At 41.9% G+C, this 25,068-nt stretch overlaps 1 protein-coding gene across 2 annotated transcripts in view; it reads left to right on the top strand.

Annotated features, from left to right (window-relative positions):
* The first annotated feature begins 370 nt into the window (after positions 1-370).
* steap4 (STEAP family member 4) overlaps positions 371-25,068 on the top strand; it is a 36,948-nt gene continuing 12,250 nt past the window's right edge. Inside the window, exons 1-3 of one of the 2 annotated variants that reach the window (XM_072575814.1) lie at positions 371-451; positions 19,964-20,125; positions 21,742-22,191. In XM_072575814.1, coding sequence (XP_072431915.1) covers positions 21,742-22,191 — 450 coding nt within the window. In that variant the 5' untranslated portion in view covers positions 371-451; positions 19,964-20,125. Of the gene's footprint in view, positions 452-11,744; positions 11,954-19,963; positions 20,126-21,741; positions 22,192-25,068 lie in introns of those variants that run through there. The other variant, XM_072575813.1, reaches the window with a different exon arrangement.

The following is a 25,068-nucleotide window of genomic DNA, read 5'->3' as shown; positions in this document are numbered from 1 at the left end:
GCAATCACTTCCCTAGCCTTAACTTAACTTAGTTTTGCTCTCATGCCTTCATTTGGCTTTCGAATTTTCCTTTTTAATTTCACTGATACACCTTTGGGGTAAGACCTTTCAGATGGCAGGATTTCCCACTCCACCACCAGAAGAATCAGCAGGTAATGCATCCCTGCCAATCCCGTTGCCTGCAACTGCTTAACACTCTGCAGCAAGTTAGTTGGCTGAAAAGGAGAGGACATTCACCCTTGTTCTTTTGCTCATAGGATTTGGGCATCACTGGCTGCACCAGCATTTATTCCCCATCCCTGGTTGTCCTTGAGAAGGTGGTGGTGAGCTGCCTTCCTGAACAGCTGCAATCCACACATTGTAGGTTGGACCACAGTGCCATTAGGGAGGAAATACCAGGGCTTTAACCCAGCAACAGTGAAGAAACAGCAATATGTATCCAATCAGAATGGTGAGTGACTTGGAGGAAAATTGCAGATGTTGGTGTTCCCATGTACTGTTGTCCTTGATGGAAGTGAAATCCTGTCTTATAGAACTGCTAACCAATTGGATAGCCAGCATTCAGTATCCTATCAGAGGCAGGTTTGAATATTGGCCACAGGTAGTCTTTGAAGAAGAGAAGTGACTAGAGGCAGGCAAGTGTGAGATTTAGTGAGTGGACTGGGATAATAGTAGAAGTTGGATGTGGGATGAGGGGTTGAGAGCTAGTTTTCAGTGGCTGAAGAGGTGGGTTAATAGAATGCACAATCTTTGGAGAGGACCTCCAATATGCACAGACGACCTCTGAAGGAGGCAATACGCCCTCGTCCAACACCAGTGTCACCCCACCTTGCCCAATTTCAACCCATGCAGCTCAAGCTTCCAGGTGATGTATTAGATGTAGAACTCCGTCTGCCCCATAGGTAAATTAATGGCAAGGGTGGGATGCGAAATGCAAGTGACCATTAATTGGGTTTAAACAAGTCTCAGGCAGGTGCCTCTACTGCCAACCATATAGGTGGGAGATAGGTTGAAGCCAGGCAGATTGACAGCAGACAGGCCACATTGTACATTTTGAGTTCTCCCCAATTTCAAATCTTCTGATCAGGTTTCATAAAATTCTACCTGCACACTCCTCAGGGTCTCTGCAGTTGTGCACCCATGATTAGGTTCCCTTTTTCATATCGTCTCCTTTCGGTCTTTGACTCCCAAGGAGCGCTAGATTTGTTAGTCCCACAATATTTCTTTAAGGAAACGTACTTGGTCTGAATCATTATTCTCTTCCTTCAATGCCTTCCATTGATCTGGCCTTGATTAATCTTCAAATAGCTGTTTCTAATCCACTTGAGCTAAATTAAATCTAGCTTAGTGAAATTAGCTTTTAACCAATTCAGCCAGTGTCATTTTCTCATTACGATTACCTCCACCAAAAGACTGACCAACTGATATTCCTCCCCCAATGCCAGTTTCATTCTGTAAAATGCAAATGTCCTAACAAACCTTTAAATCATCTAAATGCTTAGTTCAGCTCTACACTGTCTAGTTCAAAGGAGTTCAAGCTGCCTCTACACAAAGTATTCTCATAATTTTAACATTTTAGTTCCAGCATCATCCTGAAGAATCGATGCTGCCCCCAACTACATTGCCCCCTACTCCAAACAATCCCCTCCATTTCCAAGATACAATACTTAGAATTGAATGTTGCAGTTAAAAAGTCTGACAAAACCATGTACAACTGTAACATAACATCCATCTCTTTGAATCCCAGTCATCTTGCAATAGAGACTGACAATTCATTGGCCATTTAAATTTTTTTGTATCCATCCATTAGCTTTTGGTCATTAAAGTTTAGAAATCTCTCAGTTCTTCCATGGTTATTACCTTCACCATTAGGAAAATACTTGTCTATCTTTCTGAGGTTCAAAGGTCAGGACCTCAGACTTCCTCACTCTGTCTGCCTGTGTTGCCCACTCATTTAATCCAACAATGTTCAGTTCATGGCGTCAAACTTAGTGCTGTTCGCAAACATCAATGAACAGTTTTCTATGTTCCTCTATCTAAGTCATTAATAAATATAGAAAAAAATTTAAGTCACCAGGATAGATCCGTGGGGGAAACACATCCTGCCAATTTGAGTACATCATTAGACCAGTTCTGAGATGTTGCATGTGAGTTTGGAAACCCTTCCTCAAAAATGAGCAAATGAATAAATAGGAAAAATTATGTAGTAACCAGGATGATTCCAAGCCTTTGGGGAGTAAATTGTGAAGAGAGACTCAAGCCTGTTTTCTCTGAACTTGAGAGTGACGGAAGACATAAAACATATTGAAGTAAACATTATTTAACTTGGACAATGGAATTAAAGGAAACAAGTAAACAATTAACATTTTTGAACAAAGTTTAAGTGACATTCTTAGAAGACAATTGCTATGTATCACAATCTCCAGAAAAGATTGGTTTCAAATGATTTGGAAAAGTGGTCTATCTTTATAACATATAATATAATCAATTACAATAAGCAATGGAGAAAGAGAGAAGCAGTAAGCGAACAGAACTCATTGAAATTAACTACACAGTACTTCTGTTGGTACACTACAATCAGAAACCCTGTGGAAACATTAAACTATAAAAGAAGAAATAGTAACAATGATAGGCCATTCGGTCCTTTGAGCTTGCTGTGCCAGTCAATAGGATCATGGCTGATTTGACATTCCTCACGCCCACCTCCCTGAGTTTTTCCCATAACCCTTGATTCCGCTACTGATCAAGAATCTATCTATATCAGCCTTAAATAGACACATGGACTCTGTCCTCACAGCTCTCTGTGGCAAGGAGTTCCGAAGATTCTCAACTCTCTGAGAGGAGAAATTCCTCTTCATCTCAGTCTTAAATGGCATCCCTTTTTTGAGACTAAACCCTCAGGTCCTAGATTCTTCCATGAGAAGAAACATCCTCTCAACATTTACTCAATCAAACCCTTAAGAATCCTATATGTTTCAATGAGATCACCCTCTCATTCTTCTAAACTCAAGTGAGTATAGTCCTAAACTATTTATCTTTTGCCCATAAGACAATCCTTCCATACCGAGGATCATCCCTGTGAACCTTCTCTGAGTTGCCTCCAATGAAATGATCTTATTTTAATAAGGGGGCCAAAACAGCTCACTGTACTCTAGATCTGGTCTCACCAACACCTTATGCAGTTGCTGTACAACTCATATACTCTAAATCCCTTGAAATAAGGGCCAACATTGTATTAGCCTTCCTGATTACCTGCTGTACCTGTGTGCTAGCTATCTGTGTTTCATGCACAAGTAACCTCCAAGTCCCTTTGTGTTGCAGCTTTCTACAGTTTTTCTACATTTAAGTAATATCCTGTTCTTTTTTAGTTCCCCTTCCAAAATGAACTATTTCACATTTTCCCACATTAGATTTTATTTAGTCATAGAGTCATAGAGATATACAGCATGGAAACAGACCCTTTGGTCCAACTCCACCATGCCGACCAGATACCCCAACCCAATCTAGTTCCACCTGCCAGCACCTGGCCAACATCCCTCCAAATTTGCCAAACATTTTCCCATTTAATTAACCTATCAATCTCTAACTGTAAATTTTTTTTATCCCTCTTGCAATTTGCTGTTTCAACTATTTTTATGTCATCTGCAAATTTGGCTTTCATACTTTAATTTCTTCAAGTTATTAATATATTGTAAACAGTTGTGGTCCCAGCTGATCTCTGTGGAATCACATTTATTACAGGTTGCCTGAAAAAGGAGCTCCTTTCCCCAATCTCTGTTTCCTGCCCATTAGCTAATTCTCTATCTATGCCAATATACTGCCTCCAACACCATGGCCTCTTATCTTTATGACTTAACCTTTTGTGAGGTAGCTTGTTGACCACTTTCTGCAGTTCCAAATACATTTTTTGGTTTCCCTCTATTTATTCTGGTTGAGACTTCCTTGAAAAACTCTAATAAGTTAGCCAGACATGATTTTCTATTCATTAAGGCATGCTGATTGCTTGATTAAGGTACAGAACTGGCTCAAAGATAGAAGACAGAGTCATAGAGATGTACAGCATGGAAACAGACCCTTCACAGTCCTACTCGTCCATGCCAACCAGATACCCCAACCCAATCTAGTCCCACCTGCCAGCACCCGGCCCATATCCCTCCAAACCCTTCCTATTCATATACCCATCCAAATGCCTCTTAAATGTTGCAATTGAACCAGCCTCCCTCACTTCCTCTGGCAGCTCATTACATACATTTACCACCCACTGTGTGAAAAAGTTGCTCCGTAGGTCTCTTTTATATCTTTCCCCTCTCACCCTAAACCTATGCCCTCTAGATCTGGACTCCCACACCCCAGGCAAAAAGACTTTGCTTATTTACCCTATCCATGCCCCTCATAATTTTGTAAACCTCTATAAGGTCACCCCTCAGCCTCCGACACTCCAGGGAAAACCACCCCAGCCTGTTAAGCCTCTCCGTATAGCTCAAATCTTCCAACCCTGACAACATCCTTGGAAATCTTTTCTGAACCCTTTCAAGTTTCACAACAGAGGGTGGTGGTGGAGGGTTGTTTTTCAGACTAGAGGCCTGTGACCAGTGGAGTGCCACAAGGATTGGTGCTGGGTCCTCTGCTTTTTGTCATTTATAAGAGGTAAGCATAAGAGGCAAGCATAAGAGGTACAGTTATTAAGTTTGCAGATGACACCAAAATTGGAGGTGTAGTGGACAGCGAAGAGTGTTACCTCAGATTACAACAGGATCTTGACCAGATGGGCCAATGGACTGAGAAATGGCAGATGGATTTTAGTTCAGATAAATGCGAGGTGATGCATTTTGAGAAAGCAAATCTTAGCAGGACTTATACATTTAATGGTAAGGACCTAGGGAGTGTTGCTGAACAAAGAGATCTTGGAGTGCAGGTTCACAGCTCCTTGAAGGTAGAGTCGCAGGCAGATAGGATAGTGAAGAAGGCATTTGGTATGCTTTCTTTTATTTTTTTAAAGATTTTTTGAAGAGTTTTTTTAGATTTTTAGATTCCCTACAGTGCGGACACAGGTCCTTTGGCCCAACCAGTCCACACCAACCCTCCGAAGAGTAACCTACCCAGACCCATTTCCCTCTGGCTAGCACTATGGGCAATGTAGCATGGCCAATTCACCAATTTATTGGTCAGAGTATTGAGTACAGGAGTTGGGAGGTCATGTTGCAGCTGTACAGGACAATGGTTAGGCCACTGTTGGAATATTGTGTGCAATTCTGGTCTCCTTCCTATCGGAAAGATGTTGTGAAACCTGAAAGGCTTCAGAAAAGATTTACAAGGATGTTGCCAGGGTTGGAGGATTTGAGCTATAGGGAGAGGGTGAACAGGCTGGGGCTGTTTTCCCTGGAGCATCGGAGGTTGAGGGGTGACCTTATAGAGGTTTATAAAATCATGAGGGCATGGATAGGATAAATAGACAAAGTCTTTTCCCTGGGGTGGAGGGAGTCCAGAACTAGAGGGCATAGGTTTAGGGTGAGAGGGGAAAGATATAAAAGAGACCTAAGGACCAACGTTTTCACACAGAGGGTGGTACATGTGTGGAATGAACTGCCAGAGGAAGTGGTGGAGCTCGTACAATTGCAACATGCATCATTTGGATGGGTATATGAATAGGAAGGGTTTGGAGGGATATGGGCCAGGTGCTGGCAGGTGGGAATAGATTGGGCTGGGATATCTGGTCGGCATGGAAGGGTTCGACCGAAGGGTCTGTTTCCATGCTGTACATCTCTATGACTCTATGAAATTATGATTTTCCAAACGTGCTGTTATTATTTCCCTAATAATTGATTCCAATACTTTTCCAACAATAGATGTCAAGCTAATTAGCCTGTAATTAATGCTTTTGCCTCCCTTGCTTTATGAATAGGAATGCCACATTAGTAATTTTCTAATTCTCTAGTATTTCTACAGAATCCAACCATTTTGGGAAAATTATATTCAATGCATCCAGTATCTCTGAAGTTAATTCTTATAGGATCTTAGGATGCAAATCATCAGGACTGGAGACTTATCTGCCTTTAGCCCCATTACTTTGTCTAAAGAATTTCTCCAATGATGGTGATAGCACTTAATTCCTCCCATGTGTTCTTTAGTTTTAATGGGATGTTCCAATTATCTTCAAGTGTAAAACTGATGCAAAACATCCGTTCAATACCTCTGCCATTTCCTTGTTCCTCATGACTATCTCCCCAGATTCATTTTCTAAGGGGCCTATGTTCACTTTGATCTTTTTCTTCCTCTTTATATATTTAATGAAGTTCTAATTGTCAAGTTTTATATTCCTCACCAGTTTGCCCTCGTAGTTTATTTTCTCTCTATGTATTATCTTTTTAGCCCCCTTTGCAGAATTCTGAATTTATTCCACCCTTTTGGGGTATCACTGACTTTTGACTCTTTACATGCTTTTCCTTCCAACTTTATGCTCTCCTTAAACATTCACTACATTGTACTTATTTAGAAAATTTACATAAATAATACAACAATAATAGTAAGGCATTATTGTCCACTTCCTATCCACACAGCTGTGTTATATTGTCACACATTCTGGTAAAATTGGTCCAATTCAAATTGCTGGTAGCCTTTCATAATGGGAATTTTCCCATGTAACCAAGAATGTAGCCTAACAGAATATATTTTCAGGTTTCACCACTATGTGGCAATGTGGTACATGTTTCTCAAATTTCCACCCAACTCCTGCACAATCTTGATCCTTTCATTTCTTTTTCAAAAGTACTTATTTCCCATTTAATCAACATGTAAACATTTAGGTCATAACTTATTTACAGCTGACTTATCATTAAATGGGCATCACTATTCATCTACATTACAAGGCCTGTTCATCTTACTGCTAAATTTGAATAGCACATTTTTGGTTAAATCGTTTTTTTCTAAGCATCATACTCTTTTTCTATTTATCCATTATTTTAATTAATACGGCCTAAAGGAAATCTTGAAAAGAATCACCAGGTCAGGCTGTACCTCAGATGGAAGCTGACTGCAGATACTGGAATCTGTACTGAAAACAGCAAATGCTGGAGATCACAGCGGGTCAGAATCTACCGAGCGAGAGCAAGCTAACGTTTTTAATCAAGATGACTCCTTATCAGAGTATTCTAGACTCGAAAGGTTAGCTTGCTTTCTGTCCATGGATGCTGCCTGACCCACTGTGATTTCCAGCATTTTTTGTTTTCAGGTTATACCTTAGTCCTTTGACCACAGTCGAAGCATTGCATTTTAATGACGTAGACAATACTGAGGGTGCCAGCAATATTCAGGTATTGTGCTAGGGTCCAGCTTACACACATCATCCACCCTTTGAGTGCATGTAGGGTTTCAGTGTTAAATCTACATATCTCTGGGATGAAAGTTACATTCTCTCCATCAGCTTTACAAAGGAGCACACTGCCATTCAAGACAGTATGTAATGGGGAAGTTCACATGCCCACACTGCCTTGTAGTGCATAGATAGGCTGAGAAAGTGGCACAAAGTGCACCTTTCTCAAGTTAAAAACTATCCTACAGGATTCTCAAACACTTCTGGGCAACTTAAAATTAATGTGGCCTCTGAAATGTTGATGATTAACTGATGATGGGAAGGTGAAAAAGAAGTTCCTTGTAATTGCTCCCATTCTGCTCACTATCGTGAGAGATGTCACTGCAAAACACTATGATATCAGCATCTCCACATCATCTCGCCTGTTGACTGAGCTACCTAATTTTAGTGTCATATAATATTAATGCCCTGACTCACTCACTACTTCTATCTCCCTAATGGTCAATAGAACATGTAAAGTGTACATACTTGAAAGTGGGATCATCTAAAGATAGGAGAAAGTGAGGACTGATGAAGGGCTTATGCCCAAAATGCTGATTCTCCTACTCTTCGGATGCTGTCTGACCTGCTGTGCTTTTCCAGGACCACACTCCCTCTCATCTGAAGATACCAAGCATACATTTGAATGGTATGGAAAGATTCATTCAGCAACAGAAAATTCAAGCACTGCAAAAATATCCAGATATGCATTCCCTTTGCAGTAAGCAGTGACTGCTTGTCATATAACCAAAAGAAAATTACATAACATGAGGAAGTTCAAATCCTTTTCAGTCATCCTTAGATTCTCTCCAGATTCTTGTGGTTAACAATCAATGGTACTAAAATTCTGTCTTGGATGTCTGTCTGGTCAATGCTGTAATCTTCATCTTCATCTTCAACCTCAGTGGATAGCTACTGATCGTGCATTTCTACAGCTTCCAGGTCGTCTCTCCAATGTTGGCTCTGTTAAGATGAGCTGAAAATATGTTGCTGGAAAAGCGCAGCAGGTCAAGCAGCATCCAAGGAGCAGGAGAATCGACATTTCGGGCCTTAGCCCTTCTTCAGGAATGAGGAGAGTGTGCCAAGCAAGCTAAGATAAAAGGTAGGGAGGAGGGACTTGGGGGAGGAGTGTTGGAAATGCGATAGGTGGAAGGAGGTTAAGGTGAGGGTGATAGGCCGGAGTGGGGGTGGAGGCGGTGATGTCAGGAAGAAGATTGCAGGTGAGGAAGGTGGTGCTGAGTTCGAGGGTTGGGACTGAGACAAGGTGGGGGGAGGGGAAATGAGGAAACTGGAGAAATCTGAGTCCATCCCTTGTGGTTGGAGGGTTCCTAGACGGAAGATGAGGCGCTCTTCCTCCAGCCGTCGTGTTGCCATGGTCTGGTGATGGAGAAGTCCAAGGACCTGCATGTCCTTAGTGGAGTGGGAGGGGGAGTTGAAGTGTTGAGCCACAGGGTGGTTGGGTTGGTTGGTCCAGGTGTCCCAGAGGTGTTCTCTGAAATGTTCCACAAGTAGGCGGCCTGTCTAATGTTTCAGAGAACGCCTCTGGGACACCTGGACCAACCAACCCAACGAACGTTTCAGAGAACACCTCTGGGACACCCGGACCAATCAACCCAACCACCCTGTGGCTCAACACTTCAACTCCCCCTCCCACTCCACCAAGGACATGCAGGTCCTTGGACTCCTCCATCACCAGACCATAGCAACACGACGGCTGGAGGAAGAGCGCCTCATCTTCCGCCTAGGAACCCTCCAACCATAAGGGATGAACTCAGATTTCTCCAGCTTCCTTATTTCCCCTTCCCCCACCTTGTCTCAGTCCCAACCCTCGAACTCAGCACCACCTTCCTAACCTGCAATCTTCTTCCTGATCTCTCTGCCTCCACCCCTACTCCAGCCTATCGCCCTCACCGTAACCTCCTTCCACCTATCGCATTTCGAACACCCCTCCCCCAAGTCCCTCCTCCCTACCTTTTATCTTAGCCTGCTTGGCACACTCTCCTCATTCCTGAAGAAGGGCTCATGCCCGAAACGTCGATTCTCCTGCTCCTTGGACGCTGCCTGACCTGCTGCGCTTTTCCAGCAACACATTTTCAGCTCGGATCTCCAGCATCTGCAGTCCTCACTTTTTCCAATTAAGATGAGCACAGCATACCACAATAATGTAGCACACACTTTCTGTTTACAATGCAAGGCTTTATCGGACTGGTCCAGACAGCAAAACCCTATCTTAAGGAGGCTTAAGGTCTGTTCTACTCTGTTCCTGGTGAAAGAGCGGGCAGCATTGTATCTCTGTTCTGCACCAGTCTGAAGATTTTGTAAAAGGTTCATGAATGTGTGGATGGTATAGACCTTGTCTTCTGGCTGCCAACTCCGTATGGTCCAAGGAACCCGGGAACACATCTCCAAAATTTTACATTGATGGTCAGGGATAAGTTGAATGTTGAAGGAATGGAAACCTTTTCTGTTGATACACTCTGCAAATTGGCAATAGAGTGCTCTGAAAGCAATGTGGGTGTAGCCTACAGCATCCTCTACCTGGACGAAGCCAGTGATGGTGAGAAATTACTACTTCCCACACCCCCTCCTCTCATGATGGGACATGGATATAAAGCAAAGTCATCTGGAGAAATGTCAGACGACATCAATGTCATTATGGGTATGTTATGGGTCTAGAATGCGAATATGTCACACAGGTGTCCAGTTGCTCATTAAGACAAATTGCTGGCACCTTGATGGGCACCAAGATAGGATAACCACCTATTCCTTTCAAGTCAAAGTCTTGCACCAGTGAACAATATAGTACAACAATGTTGGTCAGGGAAAACCCAGAAAACAGCCAGATAATGCCTTGTAGAGGGCTAACAAGGCAAGAGAGTCAATGGAGATCCCTCACCAACGTTATGCAAGATTCTGTCCAATATCTAAGCTGGTGGATACAAGTGTCGGAGCCTTTTCATTCGTGCTGTACTGTGCTGTTTTCTCTTCCCTCTTCGGCTGCTGTGGTTGGACAGGTGATTGTCTTTGGGATCAGAAAGTAGGAAGTCAGAAGAGAATGAGAAACGCAAGGGGGTCAGAGGTCGCAAGTTACTCATCATACCAAATTGGACTTGGGAAGGGCATGCTGTCAGTCTTAGTCTTCTCAACAATGTCTGATACCATGTGCTCTCACATGATACATAGAAAACCATCTTCTCCCCAGGACATAGGAAATTCAGATATCTGAGTGCCTTACATTTCTACTCTGCTCCTTTCTATTGTGTGACACAATTTATCCTGCAAGAGAAATGGTTCAATTTAGTGTAGGTGGTGCACTGCGTTTGGATGAAGTACCTGCCATATTTGAATGATAGAAGGTATGTGTTAGAAGACAGAAGTGGGCATTGCGGTTGGCTGCATTGGTAGGTGTGAGAGAAGTGAAATTTTGGCATATTGTGCATGACTTGAGAGTGCCAGTCAGTGCTGATGGTTGGGTGATGGAGATTTGGTGCTTTGAGTGTGGTGATGTGTAGGCAGTATGTCTTGAACCTTGAACTTCTGTCAGATGTCATTAGTTTATGGTGTATCACTGCCAGGCAGACTCCAAGAGTTGACCTCCATCGCCACTTCTGAGGAAAATGTTTGAGGGTCTCGTAGTCACATGCAGAACTATAGCATCTCTCCTCTTGCACACATTTGAGTGAATGCTTTCAATCCTGCATCTGTCACCCTGAAAACCCTCTCTCTGCCAGTTTCCAACTTTTACTCAGCACAGCTTTAAGAAAGTTAGCCTCCCTTTAAGATGAGGGTGCCCATTGCACCACCCCTGCCAACTCAATGTGAGTTAGTTCCCTGCTGAAGCAGCTAACCACAGAAGGAGGAAGTCAGTGGCAGGGAATCTGCTCAACCGCACATTACAATCAGTGAAATGAGTTGAAAGCACCAAGTTTATGTGCCGCCCTGCCCCCAGTAGAATTGACACAAGCAGTTCATGACTCACACTCTAAAAACCGAGCAAACAGATTTTCAGCACATGGTACAGACTGTACAGACCAGCAAGTACAGCAATGGATTTGAAATTAAAAATCAGGAGCCCAAAAATACAAGTCAAGAGAAAGTGTAATAACACCTTTCATTGCATAACAGTTGCAAAACTATCTGAGGTTTGAATAAATTACATGTACATGATGTTTGTTACTAATAGTTAGAAACATCCTTGACATCTGATATAATTCAACAGTCCTCTGAAGTATATTACTCATTACTCAGTGTACTGGCACTACATTGCTGTAACTATTGTGCTTTCAGAAAGTAGGTCAGAATACCAGTTGCATAATACTATGGTGTACATTTCTGGGAATGAACTGTTAACATCAGATTAACGGTCATTTGGGATTTCACCACAATCTTTGAGGAATTTGAATATGATTAGTAATGACTTCTGCTGACAGAGAGTAAGAAAGGAAAGCAGTGGGCAATCGAGAATCATACAGCTAACTATTTAAAGGCAGAAAGCGTTGAAACACCTCCCAGATTGTTGAGCTTGTATGGACGACCAAACAAACCAGCAAATGTGAGCTCCTAGCCAACTGTGTGGCAATCTTGGTATAAAAGATTACAGATGTGGTGAGTTAGATAACTTCTGTTGGAAAAGAAAATGAAAGATATTTCACAAATCTATTTTTTCAACAATTTAGAAAGCTGCTTTGTGTACAGTAGTTAAAAGATCCAAATATATTGTCAGAAAATCATGAAATGCAAGATGTGAAAATTGCTCAGTGTTTCAATAGTTTAATCCATTTTTTCACTTAACCTCTTCTTTCCCATGTTGTTTAGTAATATTAGGTTATACTTTTAAATATTTTTGGTGGTCTTTTTGATATTTTGTTCAAGCAGGTATGCTGATTGTGTGAGCAAAGACAGCGGGGCCAGTAATAAATGTCTTTGATGGGTGGGAACAGGACAGTGATACTGCAGAAATCACAGGTGCTTGTGAACTACTGAATTTTTATCAATAATCTTTTGGATGGGAATCTTCTGAGCTTGGCTGAGGTACTGCCTGAATCAGGTACGAGCCTGATTAATTGTTAGTTAATAAAAAGTCAGCAATATTTTCACCAGAAACAGCACATGATGGAGGGGTTTACTAGCAGCTGGTGATAAAGAACTGGAACGGTGTTTCAGAATTGGTGTTTCAGGGACATTATCTGCGGATGCTCAGGTCACTGGAATCTAGCTATAGACTTTACCTGCCAGTGTTTCTTTTAAGAATTTCTTCATTAGCTTATTTCTGCTTAGTCCTCTTCAAAGCAATCAGAAAAAAACTCAGTACAATATTATGCACTGTCTGATGTGGAAGTCACCCTTATTGCCCTCGTAGCAACTCCACTGGTCCTTCCCACTGTTTGTACACACTTTAATCCTTAAATTCATCATGCATGAGAAAAAAAACTTCCATTTACAACCTTAGGATCTTGCTAAGCAATTTAGACCCCACGTTTTTGCATTGTAGTCAAATGTAGGAAATGCTTCAAGCACTTTGAGCAAAGAAAGCAATACTGTCTCAATGACAGCAATGAAATAAATGACCAGAAAGTCTGTTTTTGATGTTATTTTGGGATTGAGTTTCAAATGGAACTCTTCTTCAAATAGTGCCATAGATGTGTCATTCTCATAAAGAATTGATTTAATGCCTTATCCAAAGACAATCCCCCAATACTTTGCAACATGTTCATAAGGCCATTGACCATAAAACATAGGAGCAAATATGGACCATTCACACTATTCAGTTTGATCCACCACTCAATGAGATAGCTGATGATTTGATAATCCCCACCTCCACTTTTCTGACTTTTTCCATAACCCTTGATTCACATACTGATTAAAAATCAATGTATCTCAGCCTTGAATAAACTTAATGATTCAGTCTCAACAGCCCTCCGTGGTCAAGAATTCCATTGGATCCGAACCCTCTGAGCAAAGAAATTCCTCCTCATCTGTGCCTTAAATATTTGATTTCTTACTCTGAGATTAGATTCCCTACAGTGTGGAAACAGACCCTTCAGCCCAACAAGTCCACACCAACCCTCCCCCCCTCTGACTAATGCACCGAGCAATATGGCCAATTCACCTGACGTGCACATCTTTGGACTGTGGGAGGAAACCCACGCAGACACAGGGAGAATGTGCAAACTCCACACAGACAGTCATCCGAGGCTGGAATTGAATCTGGTGCTGTGAGGTAGCAGTGCTAACCACTAAGCTACCATGCCGCCAGTCTCTTCCACAATGGGAAACAACCTTTCTGCATCTATCCTGTCAAGTCCCCTAAAATTCTTATATGCTTCAATGAAGTCACCTCTCAATCCTCTACATTCCAACATGTCCCAACCCAATCTACTTGACCTTTTCTCAAAAGACAATCCCTCCACATCCGGGAGTATCAGCCGAGTGAACCTTCCCTGGACTCTCTCCAATAGCAATATAGCTTGCTTTAGATCACAGGCCCAAAACTGTTTGCAGTTTTCCAACTTGGTTTGACTAGTGCCTTGTATGATTTAATTAAACAAGTAGAAATGGCTGGACGGGTGATGTGCTGTACCTGTATGATGTGTGAGATGGCTGATCCCATTGTGAACGGCAGGGACAATATCTGCAGAAAGTGTTGGTTGCGAGAACAACTCCAAATCAGAATTGATGATCTGGAATCTGAGCTTCAAACACTGCGGCATATCCGAGAGGGGGAGTGTTACCTCGACACTTTGTTTCAGGAGGCAGTCATACCTGGTAGATTAAGTAATTCAAATTCAGTTAGTTTTCAGGAACAACTGAATGTGACTGTAAGTGAAGTAGGTAGGGGGATGCTGAGTTCAGGAGTGGAGGAGTCTTAACTCTCAACCTTGTTCAACAGGTATGAGATTTTTGCTGCCCTGTATGGGTGAGGGAAAGGCCTGTGGACAGGTTGAGCCAGCTGACCTCGGCACTATGGTGCAGAAGGCCACACAAGAGGGGGGAGCAAAAAGACAAGTAGTTGTTGTACGTAATTCCATAATTAGGGGGACAGATAGTATCCTTTTGTGAGCCGAATCGGGAGTCCTGCACGGTATGTTGCCTGTCCGGTACCAGGGTGTGGGACATCTCTGACCGGCTTGAAAGAGTATTGGAGCGGGAGGGAGAAGATCCAGTTGTTGTGGTCCACGTTGGCACAAACAACACAGGCAAGGCTAGGAAGGAGGACCTGTTTGGGGATTATCAAGCACTACAAAAGAAACTGAAGAACAGGTCTTCAAGGATCATAATCTCTGGATTACTGCCCGAGCCACATGCCAATTGGCATAGGGATAAGAAAATTAGGGAAGTAAACACATGACTAAGAGATTGGTGTGAGAAAGAGGGATTCCACTTCATGGGACATTGGTATCAGTTTTGGAACTGGGGCGATCTGTACCGATGGGACGGTCTCCACCTGAACTGATCTGGAACCAGTGTTCTGGCAAAAAGGATAAATATGGTGGTCACTAGGATTTTAAACTTGTGAGTCGGGGGGAAGGGAAAGCAAAAGTAGAAAGATAAGCAGCAGGTTAGCATGTGTGCAGGGTTTAAGTTCAAGGCAGACTAGGAATGAAGCAAAAAGGAAGGATAACTTAGCACAAATTACTTTCGGTGATGGAAACCATGAGGATAAGAAAATTAGCATTAAGGTGCTTTACCTGAATGCTTGTAGTATTCATAACAAAGTAGATGAATTAACAGCACAAATCATCGCAAACGATTATGATATGGTGGGCATCATAGAGACATGGTTGTAGGGGGTTCAGGACTGGCAGTTAAACATCCAAGGATTTACAACTTATTGAAAAAACAGGGAGGTGGGCAGAGGGGGAGGGGTTGCCTTGTTAGTTAAGAATGAAATTAAATTTATGGCACTGAATGACATAGGGTCAGATGATGTGGAGTCTGTGTGGGTGGAGTTGAGGAACCACAAAGGTGAAAAAACCAGAATGGAAATTATGTACAGACCTCCCAGCAGTGGTCAGGAACAGGGACGCAAGATGTACCAGGAATTAGATAGGGCATGTCAGAAAGGCAAGGTCACAGTGATCATGGGGGACTTCAATATGCAAATAGACTGGGTGAATAATGTTGCCGGTGGATCCAAAGAAATGGAGTTCATGGAATGCTTACAGGATGGCTTTTTGGTACAGCTTGTGATGGAGCCCACAAGGGAGCAGGCTATTCTGGACTTAGTGCTATGTAACGAGTCAGAGTTTATAAAAGACCTTAAAGTAAGGGAACACTTCAGAGGCAGCGATCATAATATGGTAGAGTGCAGTCTGCAGATTGAAAGAGAGAAGCCAAACTCGGATGTAATGGTGTTACATTTAAATAAAGGTAATTACAGGGGCATGAGAGAGGAATTGACGAAAATCGACTGGAAGCAGAGCCTAGCAGGGAAGACAGCAGAGCAACAATGGCAGGAGTTTCTGGGTTTAATTGAGGACACAGTACAGAGGTTAAATCCAAAGAAAAGAAAGATTACCTGGGGTGGTGGGTTGTTGGGGGGTGGCGGGGGGGAGGTTGGGTGGAGGAGTCTACGGGATTAGACAGCCATGGCTGACAAAGGAAGTCAGGAAGTGTATCATGAAAAAGGAGAGAGCCTATAAAGTGGCCAAGAGCACGGGGAAATCAGAAGACTACAAAACAAACAAAGGATAACAAAGAGAGAAATAAGGAAGGAGAGGATCAAATATGAAGGTAAGCTAGCCAGTAATAAAAGAAATGATAGTAAAAGTTTCTTTCAATACATAAGAAACAAATGAGAGGCAAAAATAAAGATTGGGCCACTCCAAACTGATGCAGGAAGGCTAGTGATGGGAGATAAGGAAATAGCTGAATAACTTAAGAAATACTTTGTGTCGGTTTTCACAGTGGAAGACGTGAGTAATATCCCAACAATTAAGGAGAGTCAAGGTGCAGAGTTGAGTATGGCAGCCATTACAAAAGAGAAAGTACTTGAAAAGCTAAAAGGTCTAAAAATTGATCTACATCCTAGAGTTCTGAGGGAGGTAGCTGAAGAAATAACGGAAGCATTGGTTGTAATCTTTCAAAAATCACTGGAGTCTGGGAAAGTCCCAGATGATTGGAAAATCGCTGTTGTAACCCCCTTGATCAAGAAAGGGTCAAGACAAAAGATGGAAAATTATAGGCTGATTAGCCTAACCTTGGTTGTAGGTAAAATTCTAAAATCCATCATTAAGGATAAGATTTCTAAATTCTTGGAAGTGTAGGGTCGGATTAGAACAAATCAGCATGGATTTAGTAAGGGGAGGTCGTGCCGGACAAACCTGTTAGAATTCTTTGAAGAGGTGACAAGTAGTTTAGACCAGGGAAACCCAGTGGATGTTATCTACCTAGTCTTCCAAAAGGCTTTTGATAAGGTGCCTCACAGGATGCTGCCAAGTAAGGTGAAGGCCCATGATGTTCAAGGTGAGCTACTGGCATGGATTGAAGATTGGCTGTCTGACAGAGGTTGGAATAAAAGGTTCTTTTTTGGAATGGCAGCTAGTGACAAGTGGTGTCCCGCAGGGTTCAGTGTTGGGACCACAGCTGTTCACTTTATGTATTAATGATCTGGACGAAGGGACTGGGGGCATTCTGGCGAAGTTCACCGATGATATGAAGTTAGGTAATACTGAGGAGGTAAGGAGGCTCTAGACTGATTTAGACAGTTTAAGAGAGTGGTCCAAGAAATGGCTGATGAAATTCAATGTAAGCAAATGTGAGGTCTTGTACTTTGGAAAAAAGAACACAGGCATGGACTATTTTCTAAACAGTGAGAAACTTCATAATACCAAAGTACAAAGGGATCTCGGAGTGTGAGTACAGGATTCTCTAAAGGTTGACTTGCAGGTTAAGAAAGCAAATGTAATATTGTCATTTATCTCAAGAGGGTTGGAATGTAAAAGCAGTGATGTGCTACTGAGACTTCATAAAGTTCTGGTTAGGCCCCACTTAGAATGCTTGTCCTTTTTTGGGCCCCACACCTCAGGAAGGACATACTGGCACTGGAGCGTTTCCAGGGGAGATTCACATGGATGATCCCTGGAATGGTAGGTCTAACATATGATGAATGGCTAAGGATCCTGGGATTGTATTCATTAGAATTTAGGAGATTGAGGTGAGGTCTAATAGAAACTTATAAGATAATGCATGGCTTAGAATGGGTGGACACTGGGAAATTGTTTCCATCAAGCTGGGATACTAGGACACATGGGCACAACCTTAGAATTAGAGGGAGTCAATTTAGAATGGAAATGAGGAGACATTCTTCAGACAGAGAGTGGTGGGCCTGTGGAATTCATTGACCTGGTCATTAAATGTCTTCAAGACAGAGATTGATAAATTCTTAAACTCACAATGAATTAAGGGATACAGGGAGAGTGCGGGTTAAGTGGAGTTGAAATGCCCATTAGCCATGGTTGAATGGCGGAGTGGACTCGATGGACCGAATGGCCTTACTTCCACTCCTATTTCTTATGGTCTTATAGTCTTCTATACTTTTAGTGAAACCTCCCGACATTTGTACTCCGTTCCCTTTGAAATAAATATAGTGATGCCTCGGAATCCAAATTTAATTTGTTCCACGAGGCTGTTCAGATTGCGAAAAGTTCAGATTCCGAAACTATTTTCCCCATAAGAAATAATGGAAAGTGAATTAATTTATTTTTGGACCCAAAAAAAAATTTTTCAAGACACTTTTAACTGCAAAGACACATGGTTAAGGTAAAATAAGATGAGTAAATGACCTAAATATCAAGTAATAATAATAAAAGCAAGAAATAAATGTACTAACATGAAAGTAACTTCATTTACCTTAGTGAGGAGTGCTAATGGTGAATGCACTTATTTGCTTCACTGCTCCTCTTGGGTGCCATGGTGAATGCACAAGGGTGATAATTTTAAAAAACCAGCACAAATCAAGGTGAAAACACAAGGTAAACTAGTGATGGACACGCGAGAGATGCTTTCACGACTACTTCCCGGGACGAACTGAACAAATAATGTGCGACCTGAACGGTACGTGGTGTTCAGATTCTGAAAATGAATTCGGATTTTAGGGCAAAATTTTCTCAAAATAATTGTTCGGATTCCAAGTTGTTCGAATAATAGGGCGTTTGGATTCTGGGTCACCACTGTATTCCATTTGACTTCCCAAAGACCCATTGAACTTAGATGCAAACTTGTTGCGATTCATAGACAACAACTCCCAAATCCCTTTGTTCAGTAGCTTTCTGCAGTCCTTCTCCATTTAAATAATATTCACCTCCTCTATTCTTCTTGCCAAAATGCGAAATTTTCTTTGTATCATTCTCGCCACTTGCCTTTCCACTCACATTTGTGCCATCTGCAAACTTGGCTACAGTACATTAATTTCCCAATGCAAGTCATTCATACACGTTGTAAATAATTGTAGCCAGCACTGAGCTCTGTGACACACCAACAATTACAGATTGCCTTCCAGAAAATGCAGGCCTTAACACAACTCTTGGTGTTTTCTATTGGTTGGCCAATCCACTATCCATGCTAATATACTACCACTAACACCACGGCTCTTATCTTATTAAGAAATCTAATGTGTGTCACCTTATCAATTGCCTATTAAAAATCCAAATATATTACATTTACTGGTTCTCCTTTATCTATCCTGTTAGTTACCTTCTCAAATACTACAAATAAACTTGTCAGGCCTGATTTCTCCTTCATGAAGCTATGATAATTCTGATTGATTTGTATCATACATTTCTAAATGCTCTGCCAGTATCTTCTTTTCAATAGGCTCTAACCTCAGTACCAGATCATTTACTTAGGTTGTTGATTACTGTAGAGATTCAGTTTATGATATAGTGATTTGAAGGTAAGTTGCCAGGGTTCACGCCTTTCTAACTCCATATCAACCAGCTGCCTGTTTCTGTGCTGATGTCTGGGAAGGCTGAAATGATTATTTGTTCTGGAGTATTGTCCCCTCAAATTCATCTAATTTTTTTTCTGCAAGGGTTGAGTCATCAGAGGGATTGAGTTAAAATAAAGAGCAATAAGGGCCCACATAGATCAGAAATATTGTCACAATGTCTTCATGTATAATTTCTTCAGAAATGATAAAAGGAGCAAATAGTTAGACAGATTCCTCCTGAGCATGACCTCTAGCTTTGCCTTTGCTAAAGCTCTTGTAGTTGTCTGCTTCAATAACGTTAAAGGTCTTCCTGCTTTCAGGGCAAGGGCATGGAAGACAGCTGGCCATTATACCCTCTGGTGTCCACTTTCCCTGTGAGTGGCTGTTATGTAATGTTGTACAAATGTGTGAAGTTAATTCGTATAGTGTGCTTTGTGAGAATGAGCAGCAACAACTATTGAACAGAATGCAAAAGTGTTTCTGTCCAAGGAAATGGCTCCAGTCTGAAACAGAAACTATATCATAGGGATGGTAAAGGCAGATTGCAGCTTGTAACTGTTCTGGGAACGGCAGCAACAGGCAAGTGCGTGATTACAGTGATGAGAGGATTTATTGAAATGACCTACTTGTGAGAGAAGGAGAAGCACATGGAGTACATCATCAATTCCTTCTTTACTCTTTCACAGGATTTGGGTGCCATTGGCTGGGCCAGCATTTACAGCTCATTCCTAACTGCCATTCAGAATGGAGGTGTAACCTACATCTTGAAGGGCTCCAGTTGATTAGCCGGAAGACCAGCAGTGCTGATCGGAAGTGGATTCCAGGATTTTGACTATCTACTGAAGCAGGTGATACAGTTCCAAATCAGAATGTTACAGGACTTGGAGGGGTGTGTGCAAGTGGTAGCATTCCTATGCAGATGCTGCAAAAGGAATTATCAGCATGTTGGGGTGAAAAGCCAGGGAGTGCCGTTACACAATGTAATGCTGAGAAATAAGGATAGCAAAACACTACTTATCACTCTTGCTGTTGTGTTACTGACATTGAAATGTCTGTGGCATTGAATCATGGGGTGATGGTCCTAATGATATTTTCTCAATATATTCAAAGCTTCCCAGGGCATTCCTCCCACCACACCCAGTTCCTCCCCTCCCCCATCTTGCTGTGCAAGGGTAAACAATCTTCCCTACTACATGCTTACAATTATTCAACAAAAACGTCACTCTGTGAGCATTCTGGCAAAGATTTCTCCCTCAATCAATAAGCCAATTATCTGATCATTATACTTTGTGGGCTTACCCTGCATACATTCACTGATGCAATTCCCTACCTATCGATAGTGACCATGGTTTCAAAGTACCTCACCGGGTCTGAAATGGTGGGCCTTTGGTACTGCAAGCCATTTTATTTACACTGTGCAAGGGTAAACAATCCCACGTTTTCCTTGTTTGGCCTCTTCCTCTCCTGTCTTCTGGGAGGCTGAACATGACTGGAAAAAGGTCTTAAATCAGTATTGGGAGGCCTACTAAGATTTTAAATTCCAGGTTTCATCCACATAGGCCCAGTCCTCAGCCCCAAATCCAAATAAGCAAAAGCAACAGCTGGGAAGGTAGGAATTCAAGGGAATGAGACCAGGAATGGTCATTTATTGGGAAGGGATTCAGGTGGGTCTTACAATCAGAGGAGGGAGGTGCCTGAGGCAGGAGACCTACGTTTTCTGTGTGAAGACCAGAATAAAGGCATAGTATTCAATGGCATTGGTTTAAAGTGAGTCCTGTGGGATTACAGCAGACCCTCTGTGGGATATTGGGCACATGAGTTTAACAACATGCCTGTCGGGTTTCCGTTGAATCATTGGGGTTGAATTTGTCCCTTACAATATGCATCTTGGAGAAGTATCATTGAGACAGTTCAAAATCAGTTTATGCAATACAGGTCCTCATTACATCAGACACCTATTATTAATTAATATGCTGATTTGATTCATCCAACTTGGTCTATTTTATTACTTTTGATAAACTTCTATATCTAACTGAGGCACGGAAAGAGGGAAACAGAGAAACACAGTAGAGAGAGTTGGGCAACAAATGCCATAACATAACGAGAAATACATGTTAGACTTGGCCTGGTTTGAAGTACAAGTCACTATTTTCTGGATTAGTGGTGCTGGAAGAGCACAGCAGTTCAGGCAGCATCCAAATAGCTTCGAAATCGACGTTTCGGGCAAAAGCCGATTCCTGATGAAGGCCTTTTGCCCGAAACGTCAATTTTGAAGCTACTTGGATGCTGCCTGAACTGCTGTGCTCTTCCAGCACCACTAATCCAGAATCTGGCTTCCAGTATCTGCAGTCATTGTTTTTACCTCGTACAAGTCACTAGCTTGAATTTTCTATAATATTGGCACATTATGTTTTTAGATTACTCAATAAAGGTAACATCTTCTTTAATGTGTTTCTTTTTACAGATGGAAAATTCATTAGTAATGACTGGAGGTGGTGAAAATGCCAATAAACGGGATACGATCTGTATTTTTGGCACTGGGGATCTTGGAAGATCCTTGGGGATGAGGCTGCTCAAGTCAGGCTACCCGGTAGTCTATGGTAGCCGAGACCCAAGGAACTCTACCCTACTTCCAAGTGGAGCACAAGTGTTTAACCATGTGGAGGCCCTGAATACATCCAAGATCATTTTCCTAGCAGTTCACAGGGAAAACTATGATTTCATTTCAGCCCTGTCTGACCAGCTAGATGGGAAGGTGCTGGTCGATGTGAGCAACAACCTCAAAATGAATCAATATCCTGAATCCAATGCACAATATCTGTCCCAGTTGGTTCCCAAAGCCAAAGTCGTGAAGGGATTCAATACAGTTTCAGCCTGGGCTCTGCAGTCGGGTAACTTAGATGCCAGCAGTCAGGTAAGATCTGAATGTAAGAGCAGGAATTGACTATGTAGTTTCTTGCATCTGCCTGGCCATTCAATAAGATCATGGTGATCTTTAACTTCCAGCTTCAATTTCCCTGTCACTTGCTTCCCTTTGAATCCTAAAGTACATTGATCTCTGCATTGAATATACTTAATGACAGAGTTTCAATAAAATTAAGACATTTCCTCTGATCACAGTTATAAATTGCCAGCCTGTTATCTTGGGATGACCTCTCCTGTACAAGACAAAGGAAACAGTCTGTCAGCGTCTACCTTGTCAAGTGCTCTCAGAACCCAAATATTACAATGAGAGCCCCTTTCAGCTTTCTAATCTCCAGAGAATTTGTGTCCAGTCCATTCAATCGCTGTTCATAGGGCAACTCCTTCATTACAGGAATCAATCTGGTTGACTTTCGTCACACCACTTTACAGGAAATTATATTCTCCTTTAGGTCTGAATACCAGAAAATTACACAGTACTCTAGATGTGATCACATCAAAGACCCATACAATTGCAGCAAAAGCTCCTTACTCTTGTAATTCAAATCACGAGGAATAATGACAAACACCTCACCTCAAGTTTTCATCACAAGGGAAGTCTTCAAAATCATAGTAAAAATCAGAACTCCTTTTCTTGCACATGACATCTTCCAAGTTTTGTGGATGTGGGAATAGAATCAGACAGATTTTACTCTTGTATTCATTATAGAACATAGAACAACACAGCGCAGAACAGGCCCTTTGGCCCTCGATGTTGCACCGACCTGTGAACTATTCTCAGCTCGTCCCCCTACACTATTCCAAAATCATCCATGTGCTTATCATAGGATTGTTTAAATCTCCCTAATGTGGCTGAGTTGACAACATTAGTAGGTAGGGCATTCCACGCCCTGACCACTCTCTGTGTAAAGAACCTGCCTCTGTCATCTGTCTTGAATCGATCACCCCTCAATTTGTAGTTATGCCCCCTCGTACAAGCTGACATCACCATCCTAGGAAAAAAACTTTCACTGTCTACTCTATCTAATCCTCTGACCATCTTGTATGTCTCTATCAAATCCCCTCTTAGCCTTCTTCTTGCCAATGAGAACAGGTTCAAGTCTCTCAGCCTTTCCTCATAAGGCCTTCCCTCCAGACCAGGCAACATCCTGGTAAATCTCCTCTGCACCTTTTCCATGTTTCCACATGCTTCCCAAAATATGGGGACCAGAACTGTACACAATATTCCAAGTGTGGCTGCACCAGTGTTTTGTGTAGTTGCAGCATGATATTGCAGTTCCAGAACTCAATCCTACTACGAATGAAACCTAACACACCGTATGCCTTCTTAACAGCACTATCCACCTGGGTGGCAACTTTCAGGGATCTACGTACATGAACTCCAAGATCCCTCTGCACATCCACACTACCAAGAATCTTTCCATCGACCCAGTACTCTGCCTTCCTGTTATTCTTCCCAATGTGCATCACCTCACATTTAGTTGCATTGAACTCCATTTGCCACCTCTCAGCCCAATTCTGCAGTTTATCCAAGTCCCCCTGCAACCTGTATCATTCTTCCACACTGTCGACTATTCCACTGACCTTAGTGTTGTCTGCAAATTTACTAATCCATCCACCTAGGCCTGCTTCTAAGTCATTTGTCAAAATGACAAACAGCAGTGGTCCCAAAACAGATCCTTGTGGCACACCACTAGCAACTGGACTCCAAGCTGAATATCTTCCATCAACTACCACTCACTGCCTTCTTTCAGAAAGCCAGTTTCTAATCCAAACTGCTAAATCACCCTCAATTCCATGCCTCTGCATTTTCTCCATCAGCCTACCATGTGGAACCTTATCAAAGGCTTTAATGAAGGCCATGTACACCACGTCAACTGCCCTGCCCTCATCTACATGCTTGGTCACCTTCTCAAAAAACTCAATGAGGTTTGTGAGACACGACATGCCCTTGATAACACCATGTTGACTATCTGAAATCAAATTGTTGCTTGCTAGATGATTACAAATCTTATCTCTTATAATCCTTTCCAAAACCTTTCCTACAACAGAAGTAAGGCTCACTGGTCTATAATTATGAAGGCAATTGGCCATTTAAAGAACTAGTGGTCTCCAGTGAAATGGAATGTTGGCATCTCTGCAGCATGGAACCCAAAGTGTTAACAAATAGACTTGTTAAAGCAGGTCTGAACTTTTGGATTAATTTGAATGGCCAGAGTATTACATTAAAGAGATAAAAGAACCAATGGACTTAGTGCCAGGAAACCTTTGGTGAGGAAGGTAAGGTCAGGTAAGTGCTTGGATTATTAAAAACGTACATGATTTTTTTCTAATAAGTATGTGAAACCATTGGTATTGTCAAAATACATCCAAAGCCATCAAAGGAATTAAAAAGAAAACAATGTTAGATTTTTCATTATGCATGTTATAATGTGTCTTTGTAGAATTTGAGTTGAATACCAATTTCCCAGTCTACCATTTTTAATATGGGGTGCCTGCCAAGTGAATTGTTTGATGCACAGCTTCGAGTGTTTATAAAGTTGAAATGTTTGATTTCTAAGAGTTGAAGCACTTAATGAAATGTTTGTTTTCATAAGAGATTAGTTGAAGTAATTTCAATGAATTGAATTTTTGTCATCAATGGGATTGTAGCTTTTAGTAGCGATGTCATGCATGATGACATTACTTCATTGTATGTCAGCATGGTTCCTGAATTTGCTCATTGTGGACACTAGGTGAAGTGACATAGAGAGGAAAGGGCAAAAGGAGGTGGGTAGGGGCATGGCTTGGCATAACCTAGTACTTTTAAGTTGCATGGATCAGTACTTTGCAATGTGAAGGCGATGCTGGAGACGCCTAAAGACTGGAC

This window comes from Chiloscyllium punctatum, chromosome 8 (genome assembly GCF_047496795.1).
Source record: "Chiloscyllium punctatum isolate Juve2018m chromosome 8, sChiPun1.3, whole genome shotgun sequence".
NCBI lineage: Eukaryota > Metazoa > Chordata > Chondrichthyes > Orectolobiformes > Hemiscylliidae > Chiloscyllium > Chiloscyllium punctatum.
This window is presented reverse-complemented; position numbering and strand designations above follow the sequence as displayed.